At 38.9% G+C, this 27,649-nt stretch overlaps 3 protein-coding genes across 3 annotated transcripts; all 3 read right to left on the bottom strand.

Moving 5' to 3' along the window:
* Positions 1-541: 541 nt before the first annotated feature.
* LOC130162890 (speckle-type POZ protein) lies at positions 542-15,909 on the bottom strand. Its single transcript, XM_056366750.1, has 10 exons — positions 15,819-15,909; positions 7,824-8,027; positions 7,628-7,749; positions 6,969-7,120; positions 6,677-6,804; positions 6,378-6,555; positions 5,968-6,023; positions 4,655-4,777; positions 3,709-3,851; positions 542-2,281 (listed from the first exon to the last, which is right to left on the bottom strand). The coding sequence occupies exons 2-10, from the start codon at positions 7,899-7,901 to the stop codon at positions 2,137-2,139; spliced, it is 1,125 nt and encodes a 374-aa protein (XP_056222725.1). The 5' UTR covers positions 7,902-8,027; positions 15,819-15,909; the 3' UTR covers positions 542-2,136.
* A 1,170-nt stretch (positions 15,910-17,079) lies between these two features.
* Positions 17,080-23,264, bottom strand: cenpt (centromere protein T). Its single transcript, XM_056366192.1, has 13 exons — positions 22,918-23,264; positions 22,507-22,627; positions 22,283-22,427; positions 22,103-22,196; positions 21,785-21,921; positions 21,494-21,551; positions 21,186-21,331; positions 19,639-20,667; positions 18,927-19,250; positions 18,725-18,824; positions 18,348-18,512; positions 18,033-18,137; positions 17,080-17,619 (listed from the first exon to the last, which is right to left on the bottom strand). Exons 1-13 carry the CDS (start codon positions 23,001-23,003, stop codon positions 17,490-17,492), a joined length of 2,640 nt encoding a protein of 879 aa, XP_056222167.1. The 5' UTR covers positions 23,004-23,264; the 3' UTR covers positions 17,080-17,489.
* Positions 23,265-24,639: 1,375 nt separating this feature from the next.
* On the bottom strand, positions 24,640-26,894 carry ndufa4b (NDUFA4 mitochondrial complex associated b). The gene is made up of 4 exons (XM_056366585.1): positions 26,704-26,894; positions 25,491-25,579; positions 25,216-25,276; positions 24,640-24,961 (listed from the first exon to the last, which is right to left on the bottom strand). Exons 1-4 carry the CDS (start codon positions 26,752-26,754, stop codon positions 24,905-24,907), a joined length of 258 nt encoding a protein of 85 aa, XP_056222560.1. The 5' UTR covers positions 26,755-26,894; the 3' UTR covers positions 24,640-24,904.
* Positions 26,895-27,649: the final 755 nt, after the last annotated feature.

Below are 27,649 nucleotides of genomic sequence, written 5' to 3'. Positions count from 1 at the left end.
AACATTGGCGGTTAATTATCTTAGAGAAATTGCAGGTTTCCTCTGTGACCTCACTGTATGCCAATACTTGAGAGTCAAACCAGGGCTAGGACCGTATATTCTTCTTCTGCCACTGTAGAAAAGTAGGAGGAGTTAATGTTTTGGGTGATGCAAAAACAAAAGTGGTGACACATATTATTTAGTATTATCTTACAGTTCTAAAAAGTGACCTTCATCAGGGAGCATTTCAAGAATGAAGAGAGGAATGTAAAGATAAATTATACAGGCCAACAAAATAAGACTACCCACATTTGTTCATAATTAGGTGAATGCCACTGAAATTGAATCATTTCCATGAATTGGATTTCTTTTATGAATCAAAATACAAAATGCAACAATTTCAAAGGTTCTCTGTCCTGCACAGAAACGAAGACGACTTTTTCATCGTATGACTTTTTCCCTGAAATGTCTTCATTCCCATGATCAATTCCAAATGAAGCTCAAAATAATAAATTAAATGCAGTCACATAAATCATACAAAAATACCCCGACAAAGTTTGCATTGCATTCAATACAAAATAGTTGTGGTTTATTCTTTTGGGAACAAAAAATGGCAACAACTAAGTGTCACTTCTCATAACCAGCGATATCTACAGGAAAGAAACGACAATGGTTCCTTCTATCAATTACCATTTTCCACCAGGTTCAAATGATAACTTCAAATGTATTTCATGTGGTTTGCCTTGGTGTGCATTTTTTTCACATTCTGTCTATTCTGAACATTAAAACGTGTTCATTTCAATTTCATTTCCCCTCAGTCTTCATGCCTGCAAAGAAAACATCTGTCCACTTTTTTTCAATTTCACGGTTGAAAATGCTTTTGTGGTACACAGCTTCAAAAACACTAGTTTCTGTACAAATTCCTATGAAAAAAATAGAAATGACAGTTCTGAGGAAAAAAAACAAATAAGAAATTCATCATAAAAGAACATTAACATGCCTGATTGAAACATAATGTTATTTTGTAACCATTTCTTGACATTTCTTTCCCTCCTTTTGTTGTCTCCTGGTTGGTTTGTCTGGTGACACCTTGGATTTTATTTTACTCTCAAGGGCTACAAAGACAGATCCACACACAAAATACAATTTCCCCAAGAATGACATCCAGTTGTGCGTTGCTATTTCCTGTATCTTCTCTATACTGGTTTTTATTTCCATCTATTTAAAAAATGAAAACAGACTTAGATGAAGCTTGAAGAGTTCTAGAAGGGAGTACATGTGTTGTTTTTGTCACTTGCTGATAAATCTTCTTAAAGGGAACTTGTTGTTGGTAGTCCAGCTGGGTCTTTAGTCCATGAAGCTTGCTTCAATGTGTGCTTGCCTACAGTATTTCTACTTTACTGCTGGTAAGGGTTGCAAAGGGGTGACCTGTGACTTTAGTGCAATGTTTTCCCAACTTTCTTTGGGAAAATTATTTTGATGATTTTGTCCCATATCTGCTTTGTTTGACTAGCCCTTGGTTGTCTTTCTCGGGGGGCGTCTAGTTTGTAACTAACAGGCCCACTTATTCTTCTTTAGTCGCTCACAGGCCGATGTGGCTTCTCCGACTGCTCAACCCCAAACACTAAGAACGGAGCAAAAAGAAGCCTTATGATAAAATAGACAGTTAAAGACTATATTTATCTGTACTTTTCCTTTAAGCCTCCGAAATTTCTAAACACTTGGCTCTTATTGGGATCTTGTGTCCAGTTCTTCTTTCCAAACGGATTCCATAGTAGGAACTAGCAGGATGTCGAAGGATTTAGTTTTCACACACGGAAAAGAGCACAATGTCAGATCTCACAATGCTAGAGCCGAGGAGAAAAAAGGAGGGGTGTTGTGGTTCTTTATAAACGACAAACGTCCACTTCATGAGCCCACCTGTCCCTCTCTTCCATCTCCATCTCCTCCTCCTTCTTCCCTCCATCTTTAGAAGAGACTAAATACAGCAGGTTTGGATGGGGCAGAAGGGGGAGATTCGGGGGAGGCTGTAGGTAGTGTATTAGGTAACGGCAAGGGGAAAGGTTGTCCCTGTGTTTGAGAGCAGGTATCTGTGTGTTTCTGTGTTTGTATGCGTATGTGTGTGTATGAGTGTGTTGACGCCTTGCTGTGAGGCTGTTAAGATTGTTTGAGGCGCTTGCGTGGGGGTCCGAGGAAAGGGCACTGAGCTGACGCCAGGGAGCGGTAAGCTTCAGCCACCAGATGAGGATGAGACCCTACCATTGACTTCCATCCGGCCGTCTCCATCACCTCTGCAGCGTGGCTGGAGGACGGGGGGAGGGAGAGAGATGGAGAAACAAAAAACAAACGTTAGTTTAGGGAAAATCGATTTATATAAACAAACATATAGAGCAGCATCTAATGATGCTGATGATGTTAATTCTCTGTTTATTTGACGATTATTTCCTAGATTGCACAACTGGCACAAAGGTACGATTTTCTTTTTATTTCTGGAAATTACATTTGATAAAATAGGGCTCGTAATGTTGCATTAGAAGACAATTACATGATCATGGGATCAGATATTCTTTTTGAGTCTTTTAGAGTTAAATCAGCCGTAATTGTTTTTTGAGCAGTTTAACATACAGGAGTTCTTGAAGACTCATGTATGTGTTCTACTGCCATGTTGGAAATAAATTAATTACAAGCGAAATGAGTCAAATGCATCTTGCAACATCTTTATTGCTGAAACAGACAGTGGACTGAATTATCTCTCAAGCTGCCAAGAATTACCACTGTCACAGATAATGCTCAAAAAGAAGCCCAAGATGATGTGATCAAATGTTTTGTTTCGTCTGAACATAAAGCTCTCATAAGACTTACAACAAAGCTCATAGTCTACTTGTGACATAACTGCAGAGGTTAGAAGTCTGACCTCCAGCTTTTCATATTGTCTCATTTTAATACATTTCCAATTCCTAGCAAGGTAAAATATCTCACGAAGAAACCAAACATTAGAGACATGAATTCAAATTTGTGTAGCACAAGTGTTTTTTCCCCTTCCTAACCCATCACATTAAATATTTAATGAAGCCTTCAGATTTTTCCTGTGACCCCTTTGGAGGAGTTTCGCTCCCCGGGTTTGAAATCCCTGAAATAAGACATGATACAGAAAACTGGAAAACCTCACAAGAGGTTGAGAAGAAAGAAGTGGAGAATTTTCCACATTTCTGATTGAATAACGACCTTAATCCTGACTGATTATTCTTTCTGTCAATCCACTTTTCAACATATTGTTTCAGCCCTGTAAATATAAGTAATGAATCATATGTAGCTGGGGGAGAGAAACAATCTGAAGATATTTATGTGAGGTGAACATCCGTAGAGACACATGTTCAGAGTTATGTATTATCACACATTCAGTCAACAGAGGAGGTGAAAGCATACCTAGTGAGGAGTCAGGCTGCCCTGATCCCTCAGAAAGCCTGGACAGGGTTTAATAATATCAGACACACTGTTTGAGGAGCTGACATGTGAGATAAAATGATCAACTGTGACACCAAGATAGGAGGCGTGAGGGTGAGACTGAGTCCTGGTACTGTTGGTAATGATGCCGAGATAAAGAAGAAAGAGATGTAACAAATCGACAGAGACAAAATGTGCAGTGGACTCTGTGGAGCTGTGAGTTTGTAAAACGGTGCTGGAGACCCAATTAAATGTGATGACGAGCCCTTTTCAGTGTGAACTCACTAGTTGATGAAGTCGACTGCCTGTGTTTTGAGCTGGTCGGCGCTGTGCAGGTCGGCCAGGATGAGGATCTCGGCAGCGTTTTCCACAGACAGACTGGTGCACAGAGCGTCCTCGCACATGACCTTCAGTCTCTCCAGAGCATACTGAAAGAGAGGGGATGCAAGAAGATTAATATACGTTCCTTCTTCATTGGTATTCATTTGGTATTTGCTTTGACAGTTCAGGTGATATTTAGAAATATAATCTTTGAGTTCAAAATGACTGAAATATCAATCCGGCCCTACTGTCTGTCATGTCACACCTCTAATAAACATACAGATAAAATATATCCAGTTTTTAAGATACAAACAAACAAACATGTCAATGCTCAACATCTGAGAGAAACCTCTGAGAAGTCAGTTCCATTCATGTGTCACAGAGGAGTGAGATCAGTCTGAAATCATCCAGCCTTTTCTTGAAATCCCGACGGCTTACTGGGCTAATGTTTGGTAGATACTGTGCAGTCGTACCGTCCGTCTTATTACTAGTGTATGCTGCTAACAAAATAATAAGCAACTTTCATCACATTACAATCAGTCAAGACTGCAATATTACATCTGTAGTAGCGTATGGTTCTGTCTGCATGACAGGACATGCCTGACAAAACAATCCAAATTCAATCAGTGATAGCTCCACAACTTTAAGGCCACAATGAACAACCTTGAGCTCTATGGATAAAGGACACTTGGGAGAATTTTGAAATGCTATAAGTCTCCTTGTCCCTAATTACCAGGCCAGGGTGAGATCTGAAAAACTTCTCCTCCTCCTTCCTAAACAAACTTCTAAATGAAAGAGACAACATCAGTTTATATTGATGTTAACCTGTTCTAAGAAATTCTCAACTGCAACTACTTCCAGTTCCCATCATAGTCCACAGAGAGCCGAACAGATTATACTGTTATGTTACCTTGTCAGCTGCTGCCAGCAAGTCATCGGCCATCTTGTCCAGGTTGGGAGCCTTGTCTGTGTAAATGAAGCACATCATCTCTTTGAAGACCTCGGGCTCCACATCGTTGATTTCCACACGGTTCTGACAACACACAAGGAATAACATGATTAAATTAAAGCATTTCACTTTGACACAAGCTTCAACTGCAGTATGTTCTACTGTTTTCATATTTTTTTATACATGATCTTTTTATACCTCTAATGCTGATATGTAGAAATGTGACTGTGAATAAACATCTTAAGATGGCTCAAAATCTTACAGCATGCACGTGTACATTTGAGGAAAGCAACAAATTACATTTCATTATTTATGTGAATTTCAGCACATCACATGCACAGCTGGTTAAGACAATTCATGCTGTTTATTTAAATAGAATAAGTTATTATTAGTTTTATCGTTTGAGCTTCCTTGTTCATCTGGTTGGACAGCTGCTCTTCCTTTGGGGTATTTGTGACTATTATAAGGACTGTAAATGGGACAATGTCGCAATATGAAAGCACACAGTAGGTGTGTGATTGGCAGGAAGCAACATGACCTTTAACAGAAAATGTGATATGAATGCTTCTAGTTTAACACTTTAAAAGTCAAAACACATTCAAGGTGTGTTCACAATCAGTAGAGATCAAGTATGTGCACATGACGTAATCCTGCAAGTAACAAATAAAAATAAAATCCTGCCACGTCCAACTGGATTTTCTTATTGTTGTTGTCGTTTAATACATTACGAGTTTTAGTGGTATTTCAAGTAAATAATTAGGATTAATAGAGAACATTGTTTTACTATTTACTGTATGATTAAAACATCATTTTAAAATATATTTTTGCCCTGTATTCTATACGGGGCTAAAAACACAGTTCACATTTTAAATATGTTTATCAGTGACTGAAAGATTGCTAAGTCTGCTAGAAGTTTGCTACATAAAATCTAAAATGGCCTTGGTTTTAAAAATCATCTGGACAGCTTCTCCTGCAATTTCATTTCTTATAGTCACATGTGCACAAATGGGGAAAAAAGCAATTCTCTGCTTCTGCAGCTTTGTCAGTGAAGGATGAATCCTGACCCTCAAGTACGGCAGGACAATTTCATTTCAGGTGCGCTATCATTCAGTTTAACCAAACAGCTCTGTGCTGCAGCCATTTGACAGCACACAATCCTTCACTCACTTTAACCCTGCAACACAGCAGTGAAAATTTGAGCTTTTGAGCCACAGGAACAAAATGAATTTTTTTTTTTTTTTTTAAATAAAAAAGCTTTTGGACCTTGGGCTCACCTTTTTGCTCTCCTCCATCTCATGCTCAAACATGGCGCTGAATACAGGGGACCGTGCTGAAAACAGTGATATGGAGAAAGATCAGGATAAAAGGAAAAATGTTAATATGTACCTAATTGTGGGATCAAGTCAGACATATCTGACTGTTGCTTGATCACAATTACTCATCCTCATTTAATTTTCAATTATTCTTTGAGAATTACTAATTCTTAATGACATACTCAATTACTCATGATTTATATCTTTAACACACACATATAAATGTATATTATGTGAGTAATAGAGTTTAACATTTAAGGAAACATTTAAACGTTACCCTTACACCCACACACACAGTCAAGTATTTAAAACATTTAGAAGAGAGACACAACAAAGAAAATAGATGGGATGTGTCTGACTCATGTCTGTACCTGCCAGGATGGCTTTGTGCGCCTGAAACTCCTGGCCTGCCACACACAGGGAACAGTCTGTGAAGCGCGAGTTCTCCCACAGGCCCCCCAGCTCATCTGCTAGCCGGCAGTCAGGCACCTTCACCATGTTCATGGTGTTCTGCCCAGATATGTTGACTGAGTCCTGCACCACACTCACCTGAGGGAGAGACAGTGAATGTGATGCAAGACTCCAAAATGCTCTGTGTGCATCGAAAAACTGCTTGTAATGAGAAAAGGTTTAAACCAAGAAGAGTCTAACACCAGAACGAGGCAGCTACCTCACAGAAGAGCGTGAGCTTGTCGTCAGGTAGAAGACCGTTTGCCTCATCTAGGAGGAAGTCTCTCCGGATGAACTTTTTAAAGCCCCAGTCCTTCCCTTGGACAAAGCGGTATGCTCTCTGGCTTTCTGCAGGGAGACAGGACACAGAAGTCACAAAGAGGTGAGCTCATTTAAAAGGGAAAAAAAAGGATCTTAAGTGGAAAATTGCAAACTCCACAGAGAAATGTTACATCTAGAATATGACTCTTAAATTGGTTTCTGTCACAGTTTGTTCTAACCAACTGACTCACCCATGGCTTTCGTCTCCTCTCCCTTGGCATTGAGGATGGAGAACTTGAACTTGGCGCGCACCTCGGCCTTTGGACAGCTGACCAGCAGCAGGTAGAGAGACAGATAGTCTTTGCTCTCCTCATCCAGGCCCTTAGGATTCACTCGCAAACACCTGATGGTGGCAGAAGGTGCAAAAGTTATGATCTCTAGTAAAGGGGGATAGAGGTAATAATGTATTAGTGATATCAAAGTGCACAGATTACACACAACAACAAATTCATAATTTGTAAAAATGTATTCATGTTTGGAACTATTTTAATTTAAAATGATTTCATTAGAGGCCATTAAGACCAGTGCAGGTAGAGATACTTATATGGATTATGGTATTATTTGTGTACCAATTCTAATATATGTAAAATACGTACTACTACTACTACTGGGGATCTCACTGATAATTCACAAGTTTCTGCTTTGCTTGATAAACAAAAGACTTAAACTGGAGGTAGATTTAAAAAGACTTTCATAGCACCGAATGCCAGTAATAAGAGTTTGGCATTTGTGACACTAATCAAACAGGGTGGGACTTTCTAGATGTTTCTCAACAATCCACTTCCTTTGTAGCATAGTAAGACTACAAACACTGGAGATTGAAATATGAGCAGCTCTCTTGCCCACCCACCATTTCAGCTTATCATTGGCCCCAGAAGAGAAGGTGGAGCTCTTGATGACCTCGCCCATCTCCTCACGACAGAAGCTGAAGTTGTTGATGGTCCACATGTAAGAGAACTTCACCACTTTGATCTGATGGGTGAATGCAAACAAAAAAGTCAGCAAAAGCATGGACACACCAGTTTAATTTAGGTTAAGGGAATTACCTGTGTATAGCACCAGCTCTCGGCCACAGGCCCGCTGGACATTTCCGCAGGGGGAGGGGGACTCGGGACTCTTGACATTGCCAGCGTGACAGAGGGTGTCGGGGGCAAGAGGGTGAGGGGGAGGAATCTGTCACTTCCACTCTTCAGCGTTCAGTCCTGACGTCCATCTGCATCAGTACATGCCAGATGGAAGCAGTTTGCCCCCTAGAAACAGACAAAGTGGGTGTCATTAACTGATCAGACAAAAATTGAAATCCACTCTCCTTGAAGGTCCTTGAAAATCATGTTTAGCCTGATACACACTCGTCTAACACAGAGACAAGTAATCACATACCATACAGAAAACCATGCTTTAACAGAGAAGAGCTCATTGTGATGCAACACACAGGCGCTCCATCTTTCAATAATCCAGTTAAGACTCAGTATCTTTTAATTCATGTGGCCACACCGTGAGCTGCTGAGGTTTGTTGTGTTGGGGCAAGATGAATTGTCCCTGACCCATCAGGGGACAGCAGGAGATCGATGGCCCATGCCTGTTCTAAGATCAATAGCCGCTGCAATTGCAATTAAGTCTCAAAAATGAACTGTAAATAAACAAGCTGTCTCCCAGGACTGTGGGGGGGTTAGAGCCACTGGCCAAATCCAAGGTACCCAAATTACCTTCAAGTCACCAGGACCATGCAGATCTGTGATGCATACTTGCCTTGTCCAAGTACACACACACTAACTCTTCAACAGCATGTAATCAGCCTGATGCCTAGTTACCTTCAGGAGCTTTAACTGGTCAGCAATGACCATTTGATACCACAAAATATTTCATCCCAATACAATTCTGACTCCTGTCTCCTTCTCTCAGATATGAAGGTCCTTTGGCTGAAGATTATGGGTGAAGCCACGATGCAGTGAAGAGTAATTATCAAGACCTGTAAACAAAACCTTGAAAAACACAGCTCTATGACTAGTTGTTTATGAACTACAACAACAAACTGCACTGAGCCACAAGGGTTGACAAGACAACATCAAAAATAACAAGGTAATTAAGAACTACAACATTCTGACAGACTTGGTGTGGGCAGAACTATTTGGATTGGACTTTGAAATAAATAAAATTAAAATTAAATTTGTCTATGGTTTACATTTCCTAGATGTATTGGTGTAAACATGACAGCTAGCACTACTGAGATCTCATAATTGTAAACACCACAAAAATATCTCCTACAATTTCTTTTTAACACATTTTCAAAAAACAGAAAACTGAAACTGAGTGAGAGAGTGTCAAAACAGGTTAGGGAAATTATAAAGTATTTGAGTGGAATCATTGGAAATTTATTTGTTAAATTACTGAGAAATGGTGGAGCATGAAAACATTGCCCCATGAAAACAGAACATGCTGTTAAAATTACATTAGTAACCCCATATTAGCAGCATGAACAGAAATCCTTGACTCATATTGGAAAAAAATCCCCAATCCAGTGGAAAAATGCCTATTACTGGAGACAAGCTCAGATGGTTTTAGTAGCAGTAGTGAAGACAACATGGACAAAGTAATAAACTAGAAGGCTGCTCATCAGTATCACTGCTCTGATAAAAGATGTACAGGTATGTATTGCCCCCATTTCTACACCTGTGGTAGAGGATGAGAATAAATTACCCTGCACTGGAAACCATCTTGACACAATGCCGGACTCATAAACCTTCATCGTCTTGCAACAAGGTCGGAGGCTGAATGCACTGCATTTCACCCTATCACTCCTGTGCAATACTACTCAGTTTCTTTCCTGGCCCTGATACTGTTAATCTGCGTGCATTTTGTCTACTGTTCAATATCTTTTCCCCTGTTACATCAGCCCTCTAACCATCCATACATCACAAGCCTTTAATGTCCTTATCCATAAATTCAATTTGGGTCAAAACATACAGTAACAAATTGTGACAGCTGGAAACTGAGCTTTGTGCTCCTGATGATTATGCTGAATGAAAGTGATACACAGACAATGATGTTGCTTAGAGGCTGTGTGAATAGTAAAATCCTAACAGACTGACAACTGAATTCATGTGACACATCACAACGCACTTAAACAGATTTGCATTGGTCTAAAAATGTGTTTTGTTGCTGAGCACACTTAAAGGCCCCACAAATCCATGGTGCACCGACAAAGATGTTGTCGTTTTTTCCAGCAAATTAGACCAACACTGTGGAACCAACAGACCACAGCTCTGTGGTTAAATATTGTTACTTCTTAAGATGGTTCATGGAGAATGACATTGTGTCTTGAGCCCCTATAATATACTAATTCTACCTGGGATTTGAGTATGCAGAGTGATCACACCGATGAGTCGAGGGACAAAACAGACATCTGTAACCTTTGTCCCACAACTCAATGCTCAAAGGATATCAGAGGTAGAAAAGGAAAAAGATCTTAAATAAATTAAACTTTGGATGGTGCTGAGAAGACCTCATGAAAATATCAGACAATAAAATATAGAGAACTAAATCTTTGAAAAAACATTCAGCTTTTTCCTCTTCTCATTTATCAAAGCACAACTTCAATAACTTCCTGAAAGCACAATAACGTTTCGTACATACATTTGAATAAGGATGTATTCTACAATATCTTCAACCCACTAACAGTATAGTATAATAGCCTACACAGTCCCAAGATGTTTACACAGTAAAACACCTTTTTGGACAGGACAGGATGCTCATAGCATGAATATCCTGATAAAAACTGCTGGAACTGAGTGATACCACTAAGTCACAGTCAAAGTAGACAATTAGCTAGGTGGAGCAGAAAAAAAACAACCTGTTCTTGAAGTAAAAAGAGGTCTTTATGGGAAAAATCTGAGTGTAACTAACACAAGAACATTGCCACTTTGAGTATGTGTGTCCTGATTAAAATGCAGATATTTATCCAAATGTGACCTCACAAATGTGACCTTGTTGTCGTACTGAAGTTATTCACTGCTCCAATTACATTACTCAGTCTAACCCACACAAAACAATCCATATCAGATGCTTGGTTCTGCCCAGTTCCAAGACTGTCTTTACAAAATCCAATGAATGAAGAACCAACCAATCTTGTTGATTCTTTAACAGTGGCAACTGGTAAGATGGAGTGAGACGATGAAGATAGAGGAAGGTGGTGCAGGGAAAGAAAATGAAAAGTAAAGTGATAGAGAAGCCAAATGGAAAAACAGGTGGCGAATGAAAGATGGGCCACCATCTGCGGTACCATTGTAAGAGATAAATTGCCACAAAAAGAGGTTAGATGGAGACAAAAGAAAATCAAACAGAGGTATGAGAGAGAAATCAAATCCAGATTCTTGGACAAGACTGCATTGAAACTTAAGGCCTTACACTAGGAATGCTCAGTTTAATATTTTTTTCTGACTGATAGCTAACACTCGTTAAGCAACCATTAACCGTTAACCAACAAGATTAAAATCTACTATGTAGAATAGATGAATGTCTCTTAACAAAATGTATATTGAGTGCACCATAAAAGTCTGTCCCTGTAGAAAAATATTAAACAACTTATTAAATTAAATAGCAAATAATAGTCAGACTTTCTAATCTACAAGTAGATTAACAAAACAAAAACATACAGTGAATGCTCCAGCACCAAGAGCACCATAACAAAAACCTCCTCTATTCTCACAGTGAGTCAGAGCTGTATTAGGTTACTGCTAATGAAGCTTGACATTTCCTACTGTTGCTCCTCCACATTAAAACTTGGCACTGACTGACTGCGATCATTCAACAAAAATGCATCTCGAAATCAAAATAGGGTAATTTTCTTAAATTTTTTGTCAGCAGATCAGTTTTATTTTTAACAAGAAGAACAAGAAGCAACAGCCATGGTCAGCCGTTAGATGAAGCGCTGCAGATGACAGGCTGCACACCACCTATTTCTCATCAAGGTAACCAACTTTACTGTGTCCACATGTACCATGTGTAAACAGATACACCAGTTACTCTTCTGTTGTTTGTCTGACAAAGTACCTGCTCAGGAAGTTTTTGTTGTGGTATTAAACTGCACTTACTGTAAACATGGAAACAACAGGGGTCACAAAATCATCAAATTACAACTTAGAGTTTCTCTCGCCTCACATGACTTACAATCAGTAACAACTAGCTTCCAAAAACAAAACACAAACTACCACCAGCCAAACTACCACAAAGCCCAAAGGCAAGGCTATTATAAATTCTTATAGTTGTCAGCTGAACTTTAACCAAACGATCTATACACTTATCACCAATATACATTGATTATCTGTGTCTAATAATCTGAGCAAAAACTAATACCTGATAAGGTTTTTAAAATCATAAAGACTACAATTAAAATCCAAAACAGTAGAAAGCAAAGATATTTAAACATCAATTCAAAATCTAGGAGATCTAGTAAAAGAAAACAATCTATGAACCCACCAATCATCACAATTTTAGGGAGAAGTAAACTGAGTTTGTTTTTTACTTCCACATTGATCCTGTGAAGACAAACCAGAAATATTTGTGGCCACAAAAAACCCAGTAACTACAAGCACAAACACAGCCAACATTCCCATGGCTTAGTAAAAATTGTCTATTGATAGGTCATACTGTGTGAGCAGACTTGATTGATGTGAGGACATAATACTGTAACTCTTGCTGCCCAAAGAATTAGCACTAATTTGACTCATATGAATTACATTTTCAGGAGAGCAAGATCAGACAGTAACAGAACAAGATGCTGGTAATGCAAGAATTAGGAAAAGAAGAACATAGAATTAGATTTGTAGGTTAAAAAAAAACAAAAAAACAAACTACAATCCTTCACGTCTGAAATCACAATTAAAATGCATGAATTTATATCTGTGAAGAGATGGTAGATAAGGTGGCAGTTATGACCACAGAGCTTTTTTTCCTGACATTTCACTCACACCGACCAAAAACTAAGGAGAAATCGATCTCTGCTCCAAATTAAAGACTGGAGGTATGGAGGCATTTCAGACGGCAATTTCCAAGGGGGATGAAAATATTGTAACCCTTGTCAAAGTGTCAGTGAACAAAATGTCTATTTCCAAAGCTTTGGTCTTGGAGGACTGCAGTAAGCTACAGACAAACCTTAAAACTATAATTGGTACAGGGACCGGGGATCGATTGCACAGCGCGTGTTGGGCCTCTGTGGGAGTGATTTCATATTCTGCCCTTGGTCATGGTGCTCTTCCTTTCCTAAAAACGCAATCTCAGAGAGGTATGAACTATTGATTTTGCCACAGCGATCAGCTTGCCTCGATCTCATCCCTGACTTTGTGCAGACCCACAATTACACTGAAGGAGATTTGACAGGACAAAAAAAAAGCATTAGCAACCAGGCTTTACCACCTGCCTGTACTTCCTCACTAACCCCTCCTCACTTCGTCCAGGCTTGGGAGGTTAAAGGGAGGAGGGAACTCAATGCATATCTAATGTCTCCAGTCACCTGGTTCACACCATTACAAACACTAACACTTGACATGTTGACCTGCAAGGGCAGACAGACACTGGTGCAGGCTGCACAACACTGTAAGTAGTACAGACACTAAAGTTTCAAAGGGGGGCCTTAGGCTCACGCCAGGAGCAGTGGAACTGCTGCTATATTAATTTACAATAATAACGATAACTTTTGTTTTTCTTTTATTAGCATCACTGGCTTTATTTTTCTTGTAAACTGCAATGAACAGACATGAAACAATCTTTTGGAGCCACAAATCTCACAAAAATATCATGTGATTTCCTCTAAAATGTTAACTGTTCACAATTTTAGACAGTAGTCTGGTTCATAAAAACTGATCAGAAATCAACCTCAGTATTCATACGATACATGTACTGCAGCTCAATTTTGTTTTTTGACATTATCATGATACCAAAATTGTATCATTGTTCAGCCCTCTTGCAGACAACTAAACCACAGGAATGTTTATGTATGCAATTACCAGACTTCTCTGATGTTGTTCATAACATTGTGAGAGATAACAGGATGAAGTCCTATCACTGCTGTAAAACAGAGCTTCAAATTTTAACTGATGCAGTCACATCTGACCTCAAGTTCCAACTTACTACCCACTTTTTGTTTCTCACCAGATAGGCAAGTATTTATCATACATGACATTTAAACTTACTTAAGTCACAAAGCCTGCAGGTTACTCTGCCAATTGCTGTTGCCAATTCTAGGTAAGCTATAATTACAAACACACACATAAAAGGAGTTAGGTCTTAGGTAAAGCTCGACAGTGGAACACAGTTCATTGTATGAAGCTGTGCAAATATATGATTTTACTTTTATTTTCCATAATGTGATATATACTGATATTTAAAATCCTCTAAATAATTATAAACATTGTGATAATGATTTCAACCATAGCACCCAGCCCTAACCTAAATCAAACAATAATAACAATAATCTTTGCCATTCAGCAGTAAAACACTTAACTGACTAGGGATGGAGCAAAACTTTGTGACTCAGTTGTAATATAAAAAATGTAACCACATGTCACTACATTGAAATCTGATTTGAGACTTCAATCACAGTTCATCATCTTCCAAATTACATTTGTTGTCTTAAATTGTTTGAGAAATGGTTCAAAGATATTGGATTTTTCCTTTGGGTCATCACAAAAAATGAACTCAGCTAAACTAAGTTATGTATACTCAGTGTGTGTAGAAAGCAAAATGATGAAGTCAGGAGAAACTTAAATTAGAGGCCATTTCAAATCTGCTGTGTGGCGGGTTTCGGACTTTAAAAATGGCAAAAAAAAATTGGCAACAAGACAACTAAAAAGACTGCGAATCCAGCAAGACGGTCTTGCCTGGCAGATAACACTCATTACTTCCCATTCTATTCTTTAATGTTGTGTTTTATTATTACAACAGTATGCAAGTAAGCAGTCTTGGCTAGAAGCATATAGACTTTTCCCTTGACAATTGTCCTTAAGACTATGGCAAAGACACCATAGTAAAGTTACTTAATTTAAACATCTGTAAGCACTGCCAACACAGATTATCATCTGAAAGAAAAAAATAAGTTATGAGCATGATAAGGAATGGAAGTATTTCTAGCTGATATATTGTGGTGTTCATATTAATGTGTTTACCACCTGTATGGTTGCATGTGAGACACAAAGAAATTACATTATAAGAGATAATCACTGCTGTGGTGCTTGGTCTGTTTCCAGTGAACCTGACTCAATGACTGTTCACTCCCTCAGGGTCACACTTTACTTTAACTCATCCCTTTCTACCCAGACAATTATAAATGACAAATCTCAAATAACTGGTTCCTAAGCAATTTTATTAACCATTACTTGCGAAAACAGACCATAAAAACATGAGCATTTCGAAGTCTGAACCTACTACATTTAATTATCCATGAAGTTGTTCTAATGATAAAATATAATAAAAGGCCCAGGACGTACATTGTTCCTGAATGCCATTTATTAACCACAAATATATAGGCTTGCATGTATTATAAAACACGAAGAATGAACGTAGCCATACATGTCTTTCTTTTAATTTAACCCGCTAAGTTTATGACTTAACAGATTGTTGTTGAAGAGAAGATACTTTACAGTAAATGTAGGCGGTGACAGTAGCAGGTAGTTAACCTGCTAACAATACAGATAATCGACAGTGGTGTCTTTCTTTCAATCTGCGCTTTACTTTTACCTACGTGTAAACATATAAAGTGCCTATAGAGGAAAACTTATACATCAAAACCAGGGTCTGATACCGTTAAAACATATATATATACTCCAGTCAAATAATCCAGACAATCTAACGATAGCACGCTAGCTAACTCGACCGAGCTAGCTAGCCAGTTAGCCCTATTCCTGTAGCCGCTAACCTAAGCCAAACAAAAAGGTCGGGGAAAATGCCACAAAAACTGCGAGTCAGTATAAAACACGACAGCCTTTACCGTGTTAGTTAAAGTTTTTTGTCCTTATATTGCTTTATCTTTAATTTATCGACGAACTCACCTATATGTTGAGTTAAATTGTAACGCTAGCTGTCCGGGATCTTCTGTTGTTATTAGCTAGGCTAGCTGTCTGTAGAACTGGCAGACATTGAGTGTTGTCTCGCAAACAGCACCCCCTGTTGTATTGGAGTGATTCCATCTCCCATCAATAATGGAAAAAATTGTAACAAATAAATAAATTATTGTGTTTTAGACTTTAATCCCAAGGGTCAGCAATCAGGTATCATGGGCCAGTTTTTCCAGGATTTTAATGAGATTTTGTTTTATTTTTGAATGTTTTACTTTAATTTAAGTTTGGGATTATATTTGAATACAGATGCAATGTATTAAGTTAATATACACAAGCCAACAGAGGCTCAACAGCTTATTGATATGAATTATTTCACAAAAAATAAATAAATGTATTACTCAAAAATGATAGGCTATTTGTGTTTGAGATGCAAACTATTAGATGTTTATTATTATTATCATTATTATTTTACCAGGTCATATTTTTTGGGATTCACACAAGACTTGTATATATAGCCTGGTGTTGCCTATAGTATATTGATGAGAATTTATGGAAGTTTTGATGCAAACTATCCAAGTCAATATATTTGTGTTCGCAGGTCAGATGTGGTCCACAAGCTATTTGCCAACCACCTCTCTAAACCATAGTATATATCTATCTATCTAGGTTTAGTTCATCTTGTATGGATACTCCATAATAGCTGAAATAGCTCTTCCTTGTCTGTTTGTAAGAGGTGAAAATTAATAACTAGTTATAGCTCTGTTATGTCGATAAGTCATTCACATGGATGCACTGCCTCGATTTAATTTTACCACCACTGAAAACCTATTTATCTTAATTTAATCAGCAGAGTAGATGAGCTATTGCCTAATGCCAAGATTATTAACACAGCATGCCAAGATTAACGGATATCGACCCTTAAAGGTTGAATTTAATTAAGATGTGAATGGAATTAATCTCTGGATCCATCAGCTCACCTTGAATGTCTTTAATACATCTTTATCCTCTGATGTTCAAGAACCAAGGTCTTTGCCGCAGCCATTTTCTTTTGTGATAAACTGTGCGAACAAACTTCGAATGTCGACCGTCGTGTTTGATTAAGTTTTCCATTGATACAGCTGCAGTTGTTCGCTTCAGTTCGACTGACTTCAATAAGGACTAAAGTCACTTGTTATGAATTTGCTCCATCTAGTGGACACAGGCAGAGCACTGCAGTTCATCAACAGCTACAAATAAAGCACAGAAATATGATATGCAACAGGGAACTTTATTTCAACATTTATTCATTTTACTAATCTGTGCACCCTCTTTTGTTTCATGCTGTCAGAAAATATATGCATCAAAAGATAAATGAAGAAAGTTGGCACATACTTGTAGTAATCTTAAGTGATAATAAAAAACGAATATCTGCACAGATAATCGACCCTGACATATTACAGCAACACAGAATAGAAATTAAGAACGATAGAAAGAAAGATACACAGACATCACATACAAAAACTGATGTTTTGGTAATTAATATCAACAAATATTTACAAATTTTACATCTTTATATTCTGACTAACAGCACTACAAACAGAGACCATCAAATGCAGTGTAAGGAAAATATGTTGCAGTCAAAGAGTTGAAACCAGAAAAATAATGTAGCTGTACATAAAACATTCACCTTCGCTTTTTAGGGATAACAACATTTCCACTGGTTGCAATGGGGATCAGGAGCTTGCGCTGCTCCATGCGAAGATATTTTTCAATAAGCACTTCCACCGGCACCTTGTCATTCACGTAACCCTGCCTGCAGAGTGCACAAACACAAGTGAAGTTATCAGACTAAATATGGAGCTCAAGCTTGCCATCTAGAGGTCAGTATAATACTAGTGTGCCAGTTCTTTGCCTGTTCAGCCATATCTATAATTCTTGCTCTTCTTCACTGAGAATTGATGCAATCTCTACTTCATGTCTCAGGACTGTGTTTAGAATCTAACAAGCATAGTGGATCCTGAAGTGACTGCTACACTCATGGTTTAAAGGTTGTTCATGGACATTTTATTTCAAAGCTTGTCTAATCAATATTTTATATTAACAATGGGTCAAATAGGTCCATTTAAAGGGATGAGTTTCTTGGCACATTAAAAAATTTTGATCAAAAAGTCATTAATCCTGTCCTAAAAACACAAGCATGCTCCCTTGAGCACACAACACACTGACCTTTTCAACAGAAGTTCAGCATCCTCAACGTCTATGGTTTTTCTCTTTGCATGACTTGCATACGTCTCCAAGTCGTCCGCCAGCCGGTCAAAGAATTTATCCATTCTGTTAAAATTATGGCATGCATCAGTTATCTCAACGACATACTTTATAAATTCCAATGATAAAATATCAAAAATGCTAACTGGCTTTGAAATGATTTCAGTTCTTTTCAATTCCAATAAGTGGCTCAAAACACTGTCTCGCAATCCATTTTGTTGTTTAATTTGTTCAACTCTCTTTAAACTAAAAACATCTATAGTCATGGTTACTTACATTTCTTTTAGGGCAGGGTAAACATTGGCAGAGACCTTTGTTTTGGCAAAGTGCTTGAACACACCCATAAGGTAGTTCTTAGGAAGGCCTGCTTCTTTCTTAGTTGGCGCTCTCTTCCTCCGCACCTGCTTAGGTTTAGCTGCAGGTAAAGCTTCACTTGTACTACTGGTGGTACAACAGACATTAAAAGAACTTGTCAGTAACATAAACTTTTAATTACTCTGGTCTTCAGAGAAACACAAGTTAATATTAACTTTTTTAAAAACTGTATTTGACATCTGACATTCTGCACAATGTTTTATCAGCCTGGGACCTGTGGGACATGTTTTTCTAATGAAGGGACTAGTTGTTCCAGTGCAGCAGGAAGAGCAACTTGCCTGGCTTGAATATTTTTAAGAACCGAAGGCGAGTCCAGAGGATCAGGGCGAAAAAAGGTCCTTTTCTCTCTGACAAATGCTGGAGTCGTGCAGGGGAACTCTGAAGAGTTTAGAAAACAAAACATTTCTTTAAATTAACATGCACACACACACGCACGCACGCACGCACGCACGCACGCACGCACGCACACACACAACTGACCCTCAGTCTCTTCACCATCTTCTTCTTCATCCTCCCATTCTTCCTCCTGTTCAGCAGGGTCCTCAGCAGCAGCTTCTTCAGGTGAAGCATTATGCAGGTGACGGCTGTCTTCAATATCATGCGTCACCTGCAGAAGATGAAAGGAGTTCTCTTTATCAGCACTCGGCTTGGCCTCTGTACAAGAAGCATCCTCCTGTCCATGGGTTGAAGACTCAACGAGGTCAGGCATCCCAACATGAGGCTGGCTGCTCTCATGGCTTCCTGTTTCCAAGCTTCTGTGTAGATCAGTGGCACTGAGTTCTTCGGACTTGCCCTCAGACCATCCTACAGGCAAGCAGCAAAATTTAAATAAGAAAACTCACTTTAAAATACCCTTTTGTCTGACTTCATCACAGTATTCACAGTACTTTTAACAGTCAGCTGACAATAAAAACATAGTATTAGCCATGCTATTATGAAGCGATTAGTGAATGAATCTATAATAATCAAAAATAATTCTAGAACAATTTTCATAATTGATAAATTCTTTAAGTTGATTTTTCTCATGGGCAATTTCTTCACCATCAGTTATCTATAATAATAATAATAATAATAATAATAATAATAATAATAATAATGGAAACTGAAAGATAAAAATAATAAGAACAATAATCATTTTTAGTTGCATCCCTATTATCCACAATAAAAAATCTTTTTTTTTTTTTTACCATACCTGCCTCTGTGGCGTCTGCTTCTGTAACAGGCATAATGAGTCCACCCTCAGAGCGATGAGCCCTTCGACTAATGTGCTCCAAGTCATGTTCCACCTGTTCTGATACCTGCTCACCCCCTTCCTCCTCCTGTTTCCCATCATGCCCATCTTCGGCCTGAGACTCAGCCACATCCCCATTTTCCTCAGGTATAGAACTTGCTGCAGGTTCTTCTTGATCACTGTGATCTTCCTCTGCATCCCCCTCTTCCTCAGACAGAGACCTGTCTTCACCATCCTCCTCAGATTGAGAATCAACTGCACCTTCTTCTTTTACTTCAGATTGAGAGTCAGCTGCACCTTCCTCCTCTTCTTCAGTTTGAGAGTCCGGTGTAACCTCCTTTTCCTCAGACTGAGACCTGGCTGCAACATCCTCTTTAGGCTGGGAATCAACTCCACCTTCTTCTCCTTCCGTTTGGGAGTCAGGTACAACATCTTCTTCCTCAGACTGAGATCTGCTTGCAACATACCCTTCGCTGTGAGGATCAGCTGCACCTTCCTCTTCTGTTTGAGCTTCCACTCTGTTTTCCTCTTCCTCAGACTCCGCTGTATCATGGCTTACACAAGATTGAGATTCAGGGTGACCATCAGTACTCTTCCATTCCTCCTTTTGACATTCGGCTGCATCCACAGCTTTCTCCAAATGCAACTCAGAAGCACATTCTTCATTCTGAGGTTGTGCCATAACCTCCTCCTCAGTTGGAAATACATACATTGACTTGTCTTTCCCCAGCTTGCTCTGCTCTGCTTCCATCTGCGTTATGTCTCTCATCTGTCTCTGAAGCCGAGAAGCCATCACTGTGGGTTTGTCCTGCGTTGCAACATTGTGAAAGCTGGAGGCCATGGAATCGGGCTGGGTGTAGAGGGCCGTGTTACAGTTGACAACGTCAGTTGTGATATCAGGTTCACTGAGTTCGCTTAGGCCCAGGGTGAAGCCGTCAGAGTAGGTGGTCTCTTGGAGACCTTGCTGCACTGGGGCAACGCTGCTCACTCCTGGGTGAGGGGAGGGGGAGATAACCATGAGGGAAATAAGAGCATTAACAGCAACTCTGAACACAGCAGCTGCAGGTAACACACAGTTCTTTTAATGTACAGTATATTACAGTATTTGCTCCTCCCTTCCAAAAAGCAACAAGCTACCTCTGCTTCCTCCCAGCTGCTAGCTAGGGTGGGTCACTTTGAAGTATAAAGTGGCCAGGTGTTGAAACTGTTGAAACTGTCAATGAATCAATTAATCAATCAGTAAAATTTGTAATTTGCATTAAGTATAATGAATTAATTGCTTTTGTCAGTTTTACATAAAAACACAATCATCAGTCACAGCTGTGCTGGTAATAGCTTGCTCTTCCTTGTTTTATATCATTGGGTTGTATCACTGCTGTTCAGTCTCAGTATATGGGTATTTGTTATTATTTTTGACACCTCACAGAATAATTTGTGCTCTTGTCAGCCTGTAATACATATTATCACAAATGGAAAAAAAGGTTTGGTAAGTAGAGTATTATAATCACCATGATCATTTCCCATCTGCCATCTATTTACAGCAGCTCCAAATTCTTCCTCTGTGATTTTTCGACGGTTGGAAACTTTTCTCTGCAAGCCCCTTTTCTCAGTCTGAACATCCACAAAGGGCGTTTTTAGACTCAAAGAAGTAGAACTGCAAAACAGATTGGGCAGACCTTATAGTAATGAGTTATTCACTTGTTAACATTGTTATTGTCTAACTGTTGTGAAATCACAAAAATAGATTTGCTTATTGACGTCACTCACTGCAAATCGGACAATGCCTGATCAGAGTCACCATTTTATATGTGTTTACCTTGACAAAGAAAGTGATGACTGTTCACTTATTGATTCTTCATTTTCCTCTTCAACATCTGTAAACATAAGCATCTGTCAGCTAATCAGTAAAACATACATGTTAACTGTTCATTGATACAGCTCAAATGTTTCCAAACACAAGCTTCCCATTCTTGTAGCAGCAGCTACAGCAGCAACACTCCATGTTGCCCTATAGTAAAAGAATGACTTTACAGGAACAAACAGTTAAAGAATCTTATACAATCATGTTCAATTATTGGAGCCCTATCAGTAGTGACTTTGACCTTACCTTTTCCATCTTTAAGTCGTTTTTCAAAAGCTGTTACATTAAGGCTCCGACGAGGTCTCTTTCTGCTCAGTCCCTTTCCAGTGCTTAGTGTATTGCCAATAGTTAAATCAGGCAGATCCAGTCCAGAGAGCTCCATACTGAAAGTCAAGAAAATATAAACTCATCATAATTTACCCATTTGCATACAAACAGCCAACATTGCTGGAGAGTTTGCCAGTAAAGTGGAATTTTGTTAAAGCCCCACAATGATACAAGAAGTCAATTCCTCATAACTAACTACTAATGCAGGTATTAAAACTCTGTGGAATACATGCTCACCTTGGACGCTTGCTGGTGATGCTGGAGTTGGCTGAAGGCAGCTGTGGCCCTTCTGACACAGCTTTGTCATGAACCACTGGGGACCTCACAGGTTCTGAATTACATGATAAAGGACATGCTTAAAAGGACAACAAACAGCTGCAGCATGATGTGTGAAGAAAGTCTGGCAAACGCACATACCTGTCCTCAGGATGTTCCTGAGTATATGTCTTGGTGTGTCTCCATCATCAAACAGCACTGAGGCTGGGCCAGGCGTGTTAGCCTTTCTGAGCACGAACGAGGCAGTCTTCCTTGTAGTAGCCGGCAGGGATTTCCTGGTTATACTCTGGAAGTAAGGTAGATAAATCAGCTTTATTAGACTCAACATGTTCATTATCACCATATATTCTTCCCTTCTTCCTCACCTCACGCATTTTATGTTTCAAGCTGCGCCTCAGAATGTCCTGTGGGGTTCGGGCTCCAGCATCTTTCTTGCTCAGTCTATTGCTGCGTCGGGTCCCGCTGGTACTCTGAACTTTGGAGGCACTTGAAACAAGACAGCACGAAATGAATTGAGACTCATTTGTAACAACCTAAAAATCAAGAATTTCTGTGGCACCTTGTCTTAATAGTGCTCCACCTCCTGTGTCAGGTGTGTTAAAGTATTTTTAATTCGTCTCCATAGTTTTTCTCAGTTTAATTCAAGTTTGGCAGTTACACATTCAGCACAGATTTAATTAACTTACTGCTTACATACCAGGTCGAGATATGAAACACCGATCATTTGACTGAGTACTTTACCAGAAAAACTTAAACAGTAAAGACAGAAGTGCTACCTGCGGGTGATGGGGGTCCTTGGTGGCTCGGTGCTGAGGATATTTTTCAGCAGGACCCGAGCAGATAAATCCTCCGTATGATCCATTTAGAGACAGAGTAGCTGTTAGTCAGCTGGTTAGCTGATGTTAGCTAACAAACGTTAACTAACAGTAAAACAGTAGCGTTTACCGTGTTAAATTGCGGCTTTTGATAAATAAGTCGATTTTGCCGAACAGCACTGAGTCCAACAAGCGGAGCCAAACCAAGGTCAGGGTCATTTATTACCGGTTTTATCTAATTAAACGTTATTTATCCTCTATTTTCTGTCTAATGTTGTCCAGCTCAACGGATTCATACCTCGTACTGTCCCGCGTTATTTTCAAGTGAAACCTCGCGAGAAGATATTTTTCCTCTTCAGCTCATTACCGCCACCAGCTGGTGAATCCAGGGAAAACACGGAGTTCAGTGTTATGAAAGTATATATCTTGTTGCTGAGTCTTTTGAAAACATTGTTTTTAAGTCAATTCTTTACCTCTTTGTTTGTTGGCATGTGTAGAATCGACCTACGTTTACAAACAAACACATAATAACATTTAAGACACAATGACAATAGAAAAAGAAAAATCCAAAGGGTGTATGTGTCAAATCTTTTCATTTTTAAGATTTTGCAGTGAATGACTGATGATGAGTTCTTGATTATCAATATTGATTTTGAAAGCCATATCCATTTTATGTTTATAAAACTACAAGAGAAAAATAATAAGATTCAGTCAAATAAAAGTTGCTCATAGTAACATAGTGTCCCTGCAGGTAATAGAATTTATCTATTGGTTAGTGTAACATTACACTGCTGGCCACAAAAAGAACAACAGCTACTGGAAATTAAATAAACATTAATTGGGAAAATTTTTTATTATCTTTAAAGGAACATTTTGTATTAATAAATTTGATGTGGTTAATGAGAAATCTTTATGAAATCTAATGTTTTATATTTTAAAAAGAGAGATCATCATCAAAAAGATTTATCATCCACAGAATCAGCCAGTGGTGGTCACCTCATCTGACTTGCTGTGCTACCACTGACATCCATGACAACAATAATCTCATGAAATCAAGGTATAGTTTTTCAGTCATGTGCTTCTGCTTCTCTCCACCACCAATGGATATTTCAGACTGAAATATCTCAATGCATGATGAAAAATTAGTGTACGTTCCCTGACCTAGGGGCTTATTGGCTCACATGCTTACTCAACATTATATTTTACATGTGCTCTTCATTTCTGTTTAACTGTATAGAGGACCTGCTCCTACTGCCTGGCCTGGGTTACTGATTCACTACCTTTCACCACTCACTGCTATTTCTCAAAGAGGTCTTGTTTTATCTGTCTTTCTGAAAAGCCGAAATTTGTTCCTTGGGTTTCCTGCCAGTAACATTTTAAAATACTTTTTTATGATTTTACTAAAGATAAAAGACTAATTATTTATCAGCATTTAACTACCAATCCCTTTCCAAAAGTCAGGTACAGATAGTGATCTTATAATTTAAAATCATGTTGAAGATATAGTGGTTGACAGTGGTTTTGTTTAAGAACTAGGTGAAAGTAGTGGAAAAGCAGACATTCAAACGATGTTTGCATGTTTGCTTTGAATACGTTACATGAGAAGAACATCAAATGACACCTTCCATGCCACTTGATTTTATAATAATGGTCTCAAAATACCATACAGATGCAAGTTAGAGGTGTGATTGAAATGGTTTTAATGATACAACAAAGTCAAAAATAAATTCATAAATTAGTAAAACAGGTGGTTGCCTGCTTTATTCATACAGTCGTCGATAAAGTGAATGATCCCTTCCCCCCTTCACACTGGAAATTAACTGACTGAATGAGTGTAGCAAGCAGTGTGATACAACCTTCATTCAGTGTCATGGGTTTATTTTATATTTGGCAGAAAGTGCAAAGGCTCTTCACATCGTCAGAGACAGAAGTGCAATGACACGGTGACTTAGAAATCAGGCCTGTCCTTCTTCAGCTTGGAGTAGTCCATGTTAACTGTGAAAAGCTGGAGACACAGACACACACACACACACACACACACACACACACACAAATGTACACAATCAGTATGAGGAAGGCAATATGGACTTTGATGCAGGATAACAGAAAAGATATGGCTTGTCCTTTATAGACATAGGTTTTTGCTCTAAATCTAACCAAGCAGCAATACAAAGAAATATGAACACAAAACAAAATAATCAACGTGTTACACAAATTGGTGTAAAAAGAATTTAAGTGTAATGTTCAGAGAGTCGTTACTTTGTACTGCTGATTGGGCTCCAGTTTGTTCCAGGGCTCAGGGTTGTTCTTGCGGTCCCATCTGGGCGCAAGAGAAGAAGAAAATTCTTTAATATGACAAAGTATCCTTGAGATTATTGATGTTTCTCATGCAACATGTAATACACATACAGTGAGGTTCAAGAAACATTTACAGTATGTGCTGAAGTGAAAAAAGAAAAAAAATAGATACACAACAAGAATGTCCTTTTTATTCTAACAATTCATACCGTCTCAGATATCTCACTGGTACTTACGAGACATCAGGATTTTTCAGAGCCAGCCGACACAAGTACGTGGCGCTCATGGTTACACCCCCACCGATGAAGATGAAGAGGGGGATCAGCTGGTGGGCAAAGAACAAAATGTCTGAAATGATTTTATGTCAAGACAACAAACATCTGCTGTTGTTCACATTAGTTCATATAAATACAGTAGGGTCAAGATGTCTGAGACCACTTTCCCTTTCCCTAAATGGGAAAGTGGTCTCAGACTTTTGGAGCCCACTGTATAAAATCATATAGGCTGATATGGGATATCATAAGACTTCACAGCATTAAAAAACAACAAAAAAAAACATTGGCTTTCCATATTTATCTGTGTCATATTTCCCCAATGTTAAGTGACAGTAGTATATGAGTTAAGACACTACATTGTTTCACATAAATGAAGGTTCACACTGTGTGGCAGGGGGCAAAAACATGTCTACCCAGTGGTCTATTAATAACTGTTTCACCCTGTCGCCCTCTGATTAACAGTACACTCCACATGCATTTGGCCTGGAGTCATTCCAGTATGGAGCCTATACAATGCTGTACGTGCTGCAGCGACCTACACGCATGGCTGTGAACATACAGTCATCTCGTGGGGAGAAGCGCGCGCGTGTTTGCCAGCAGATCTTTCCCTTCGACCTTTATAACGACATTATTATATTACAGTATTGTCCTCTGTATGAATGTTTCCTGCCGCATCATTGCAGGTGGATTCATTTTGCTGCCAAAGGAAGCTGCTGTGAAGCTCAGAGGGCGGCGGAGCAAATACTACGCTATGCACCGTTACCGGAGGGAGGGTGATAACAGGAATAGAGGGATGAGAAAATAAAGAGGGGATTTGGAAATGGAAATTAGTCGTATCGTTGTAAATTATCGTCCATTTGTCTGAAATCTCTGGCTAGAGCTGTCGAGGAATCTGACATCAGATGAATATGCCGCATACTGTGATATATATCTTTCATTTTGTCTGTCATCCCAATCGTCGCACGGATTGTTTTTTTTTTTTTTTTTTTTTAAATAAATGTTATTTCAGTGCATTAATAGGTAATAACACATCGGACAAGCTAATTTAGGAGATCTGGGGGGAACAGGAGCGCGCCTACACACCTCGTCCTCCCGCCGCTTGAGAAAGGCACATTTCAATGTCACCGGGTCGTTCACAGATTATAACAAAAAAAATACAGCGTTCAGGACTTACAGCTGGGTGGCTCTTGAGCTGTTTGGCGACGAGTCTCAACATAGACGACATAGTGGACAATCCTCCCGCTGACAAGGGTCCGTAAAAGCGAATATCTGCGGGCAAACTGCGCGCTGCCTCGGAGGATCTCACCGTTTCCTACAGGCCTGAATGTACACTGAAGTGCACACCACCTCCTTTACTGTCAGCCAATCCCACAATGAGACGACAACAGCTGCACATCTGTACCCTGCTGGACTGTAGCCTATACCATGTGTGGGGCAGCAGGTGCAGCTCTACAAGAAAACTTTTCCCGTCCTCAAGTTAAAGATCTTCATTATCAAACACACCACAAATTAAATGGTGATTAAAAACCCTCTGTATTTCAGAATATAGAAAGAGATCATTTAGATCAATTTAAACCTCATGAGATAAAAACATAAGCTCCTTCTCATTTATGTTGGCTTAAAAGCTTGAATATGTGAATTTTAACATGAACGAGTCTTTGACAACTGGGAAATCTCAATCTACTGAGGAAGATCATGTGATACAATTGAAAGCTTCAGAATCAGTTTCTTTCCCCACCAGGACCATTTTTATTCATTTAGTCATTTTATTGTCTGTTCATCTGCACATCTTTGTGTCTGAGGACCTCTACGAGAACAAGACAGTGCAACACGAGCTTATCCTCTAATTTAAAATGTTGAGATAAAATTTAAAAATTAAAAAAGGTTTGGCGGTTAAGGAAATTTTTCAAAATTACAAGATTGAATCTGCATTGTGAGGGAAAGATGAGATCTGCTCAGCCACTATTTACATGCAAAGCATTTCAGTCCCATCAGGGCAAACATGATCATTTTTCACTGTGACTGCTCCACTTTAAGGAGGACTTTCCTGAAGATTTGCAAAATCTGAGCTGGGACAAGGGGAAGAGACAATTCAAACAGTGTCATAAATTGTCACATTG

Source organism: Seriola aureovittata, chromosome 21 (assembly GCF_021018895.1).
Source record: "Seriola aureovittata isolate HTS-2021-v1 ecotype China chromosome 21, ASM2101889v1, whole genome shotgun sequence".
NCBI lineage: Eukaryota > Metazoa > Chordata > Actinopteri > Carangiformes > Carangidae > Seriola > Seriola aureovittata.
The sequence above is the reverse complement of the archived record's forward strand: the minus strand, read 5'-3'. Positions and strand labels throughout refer to the sequence as shown.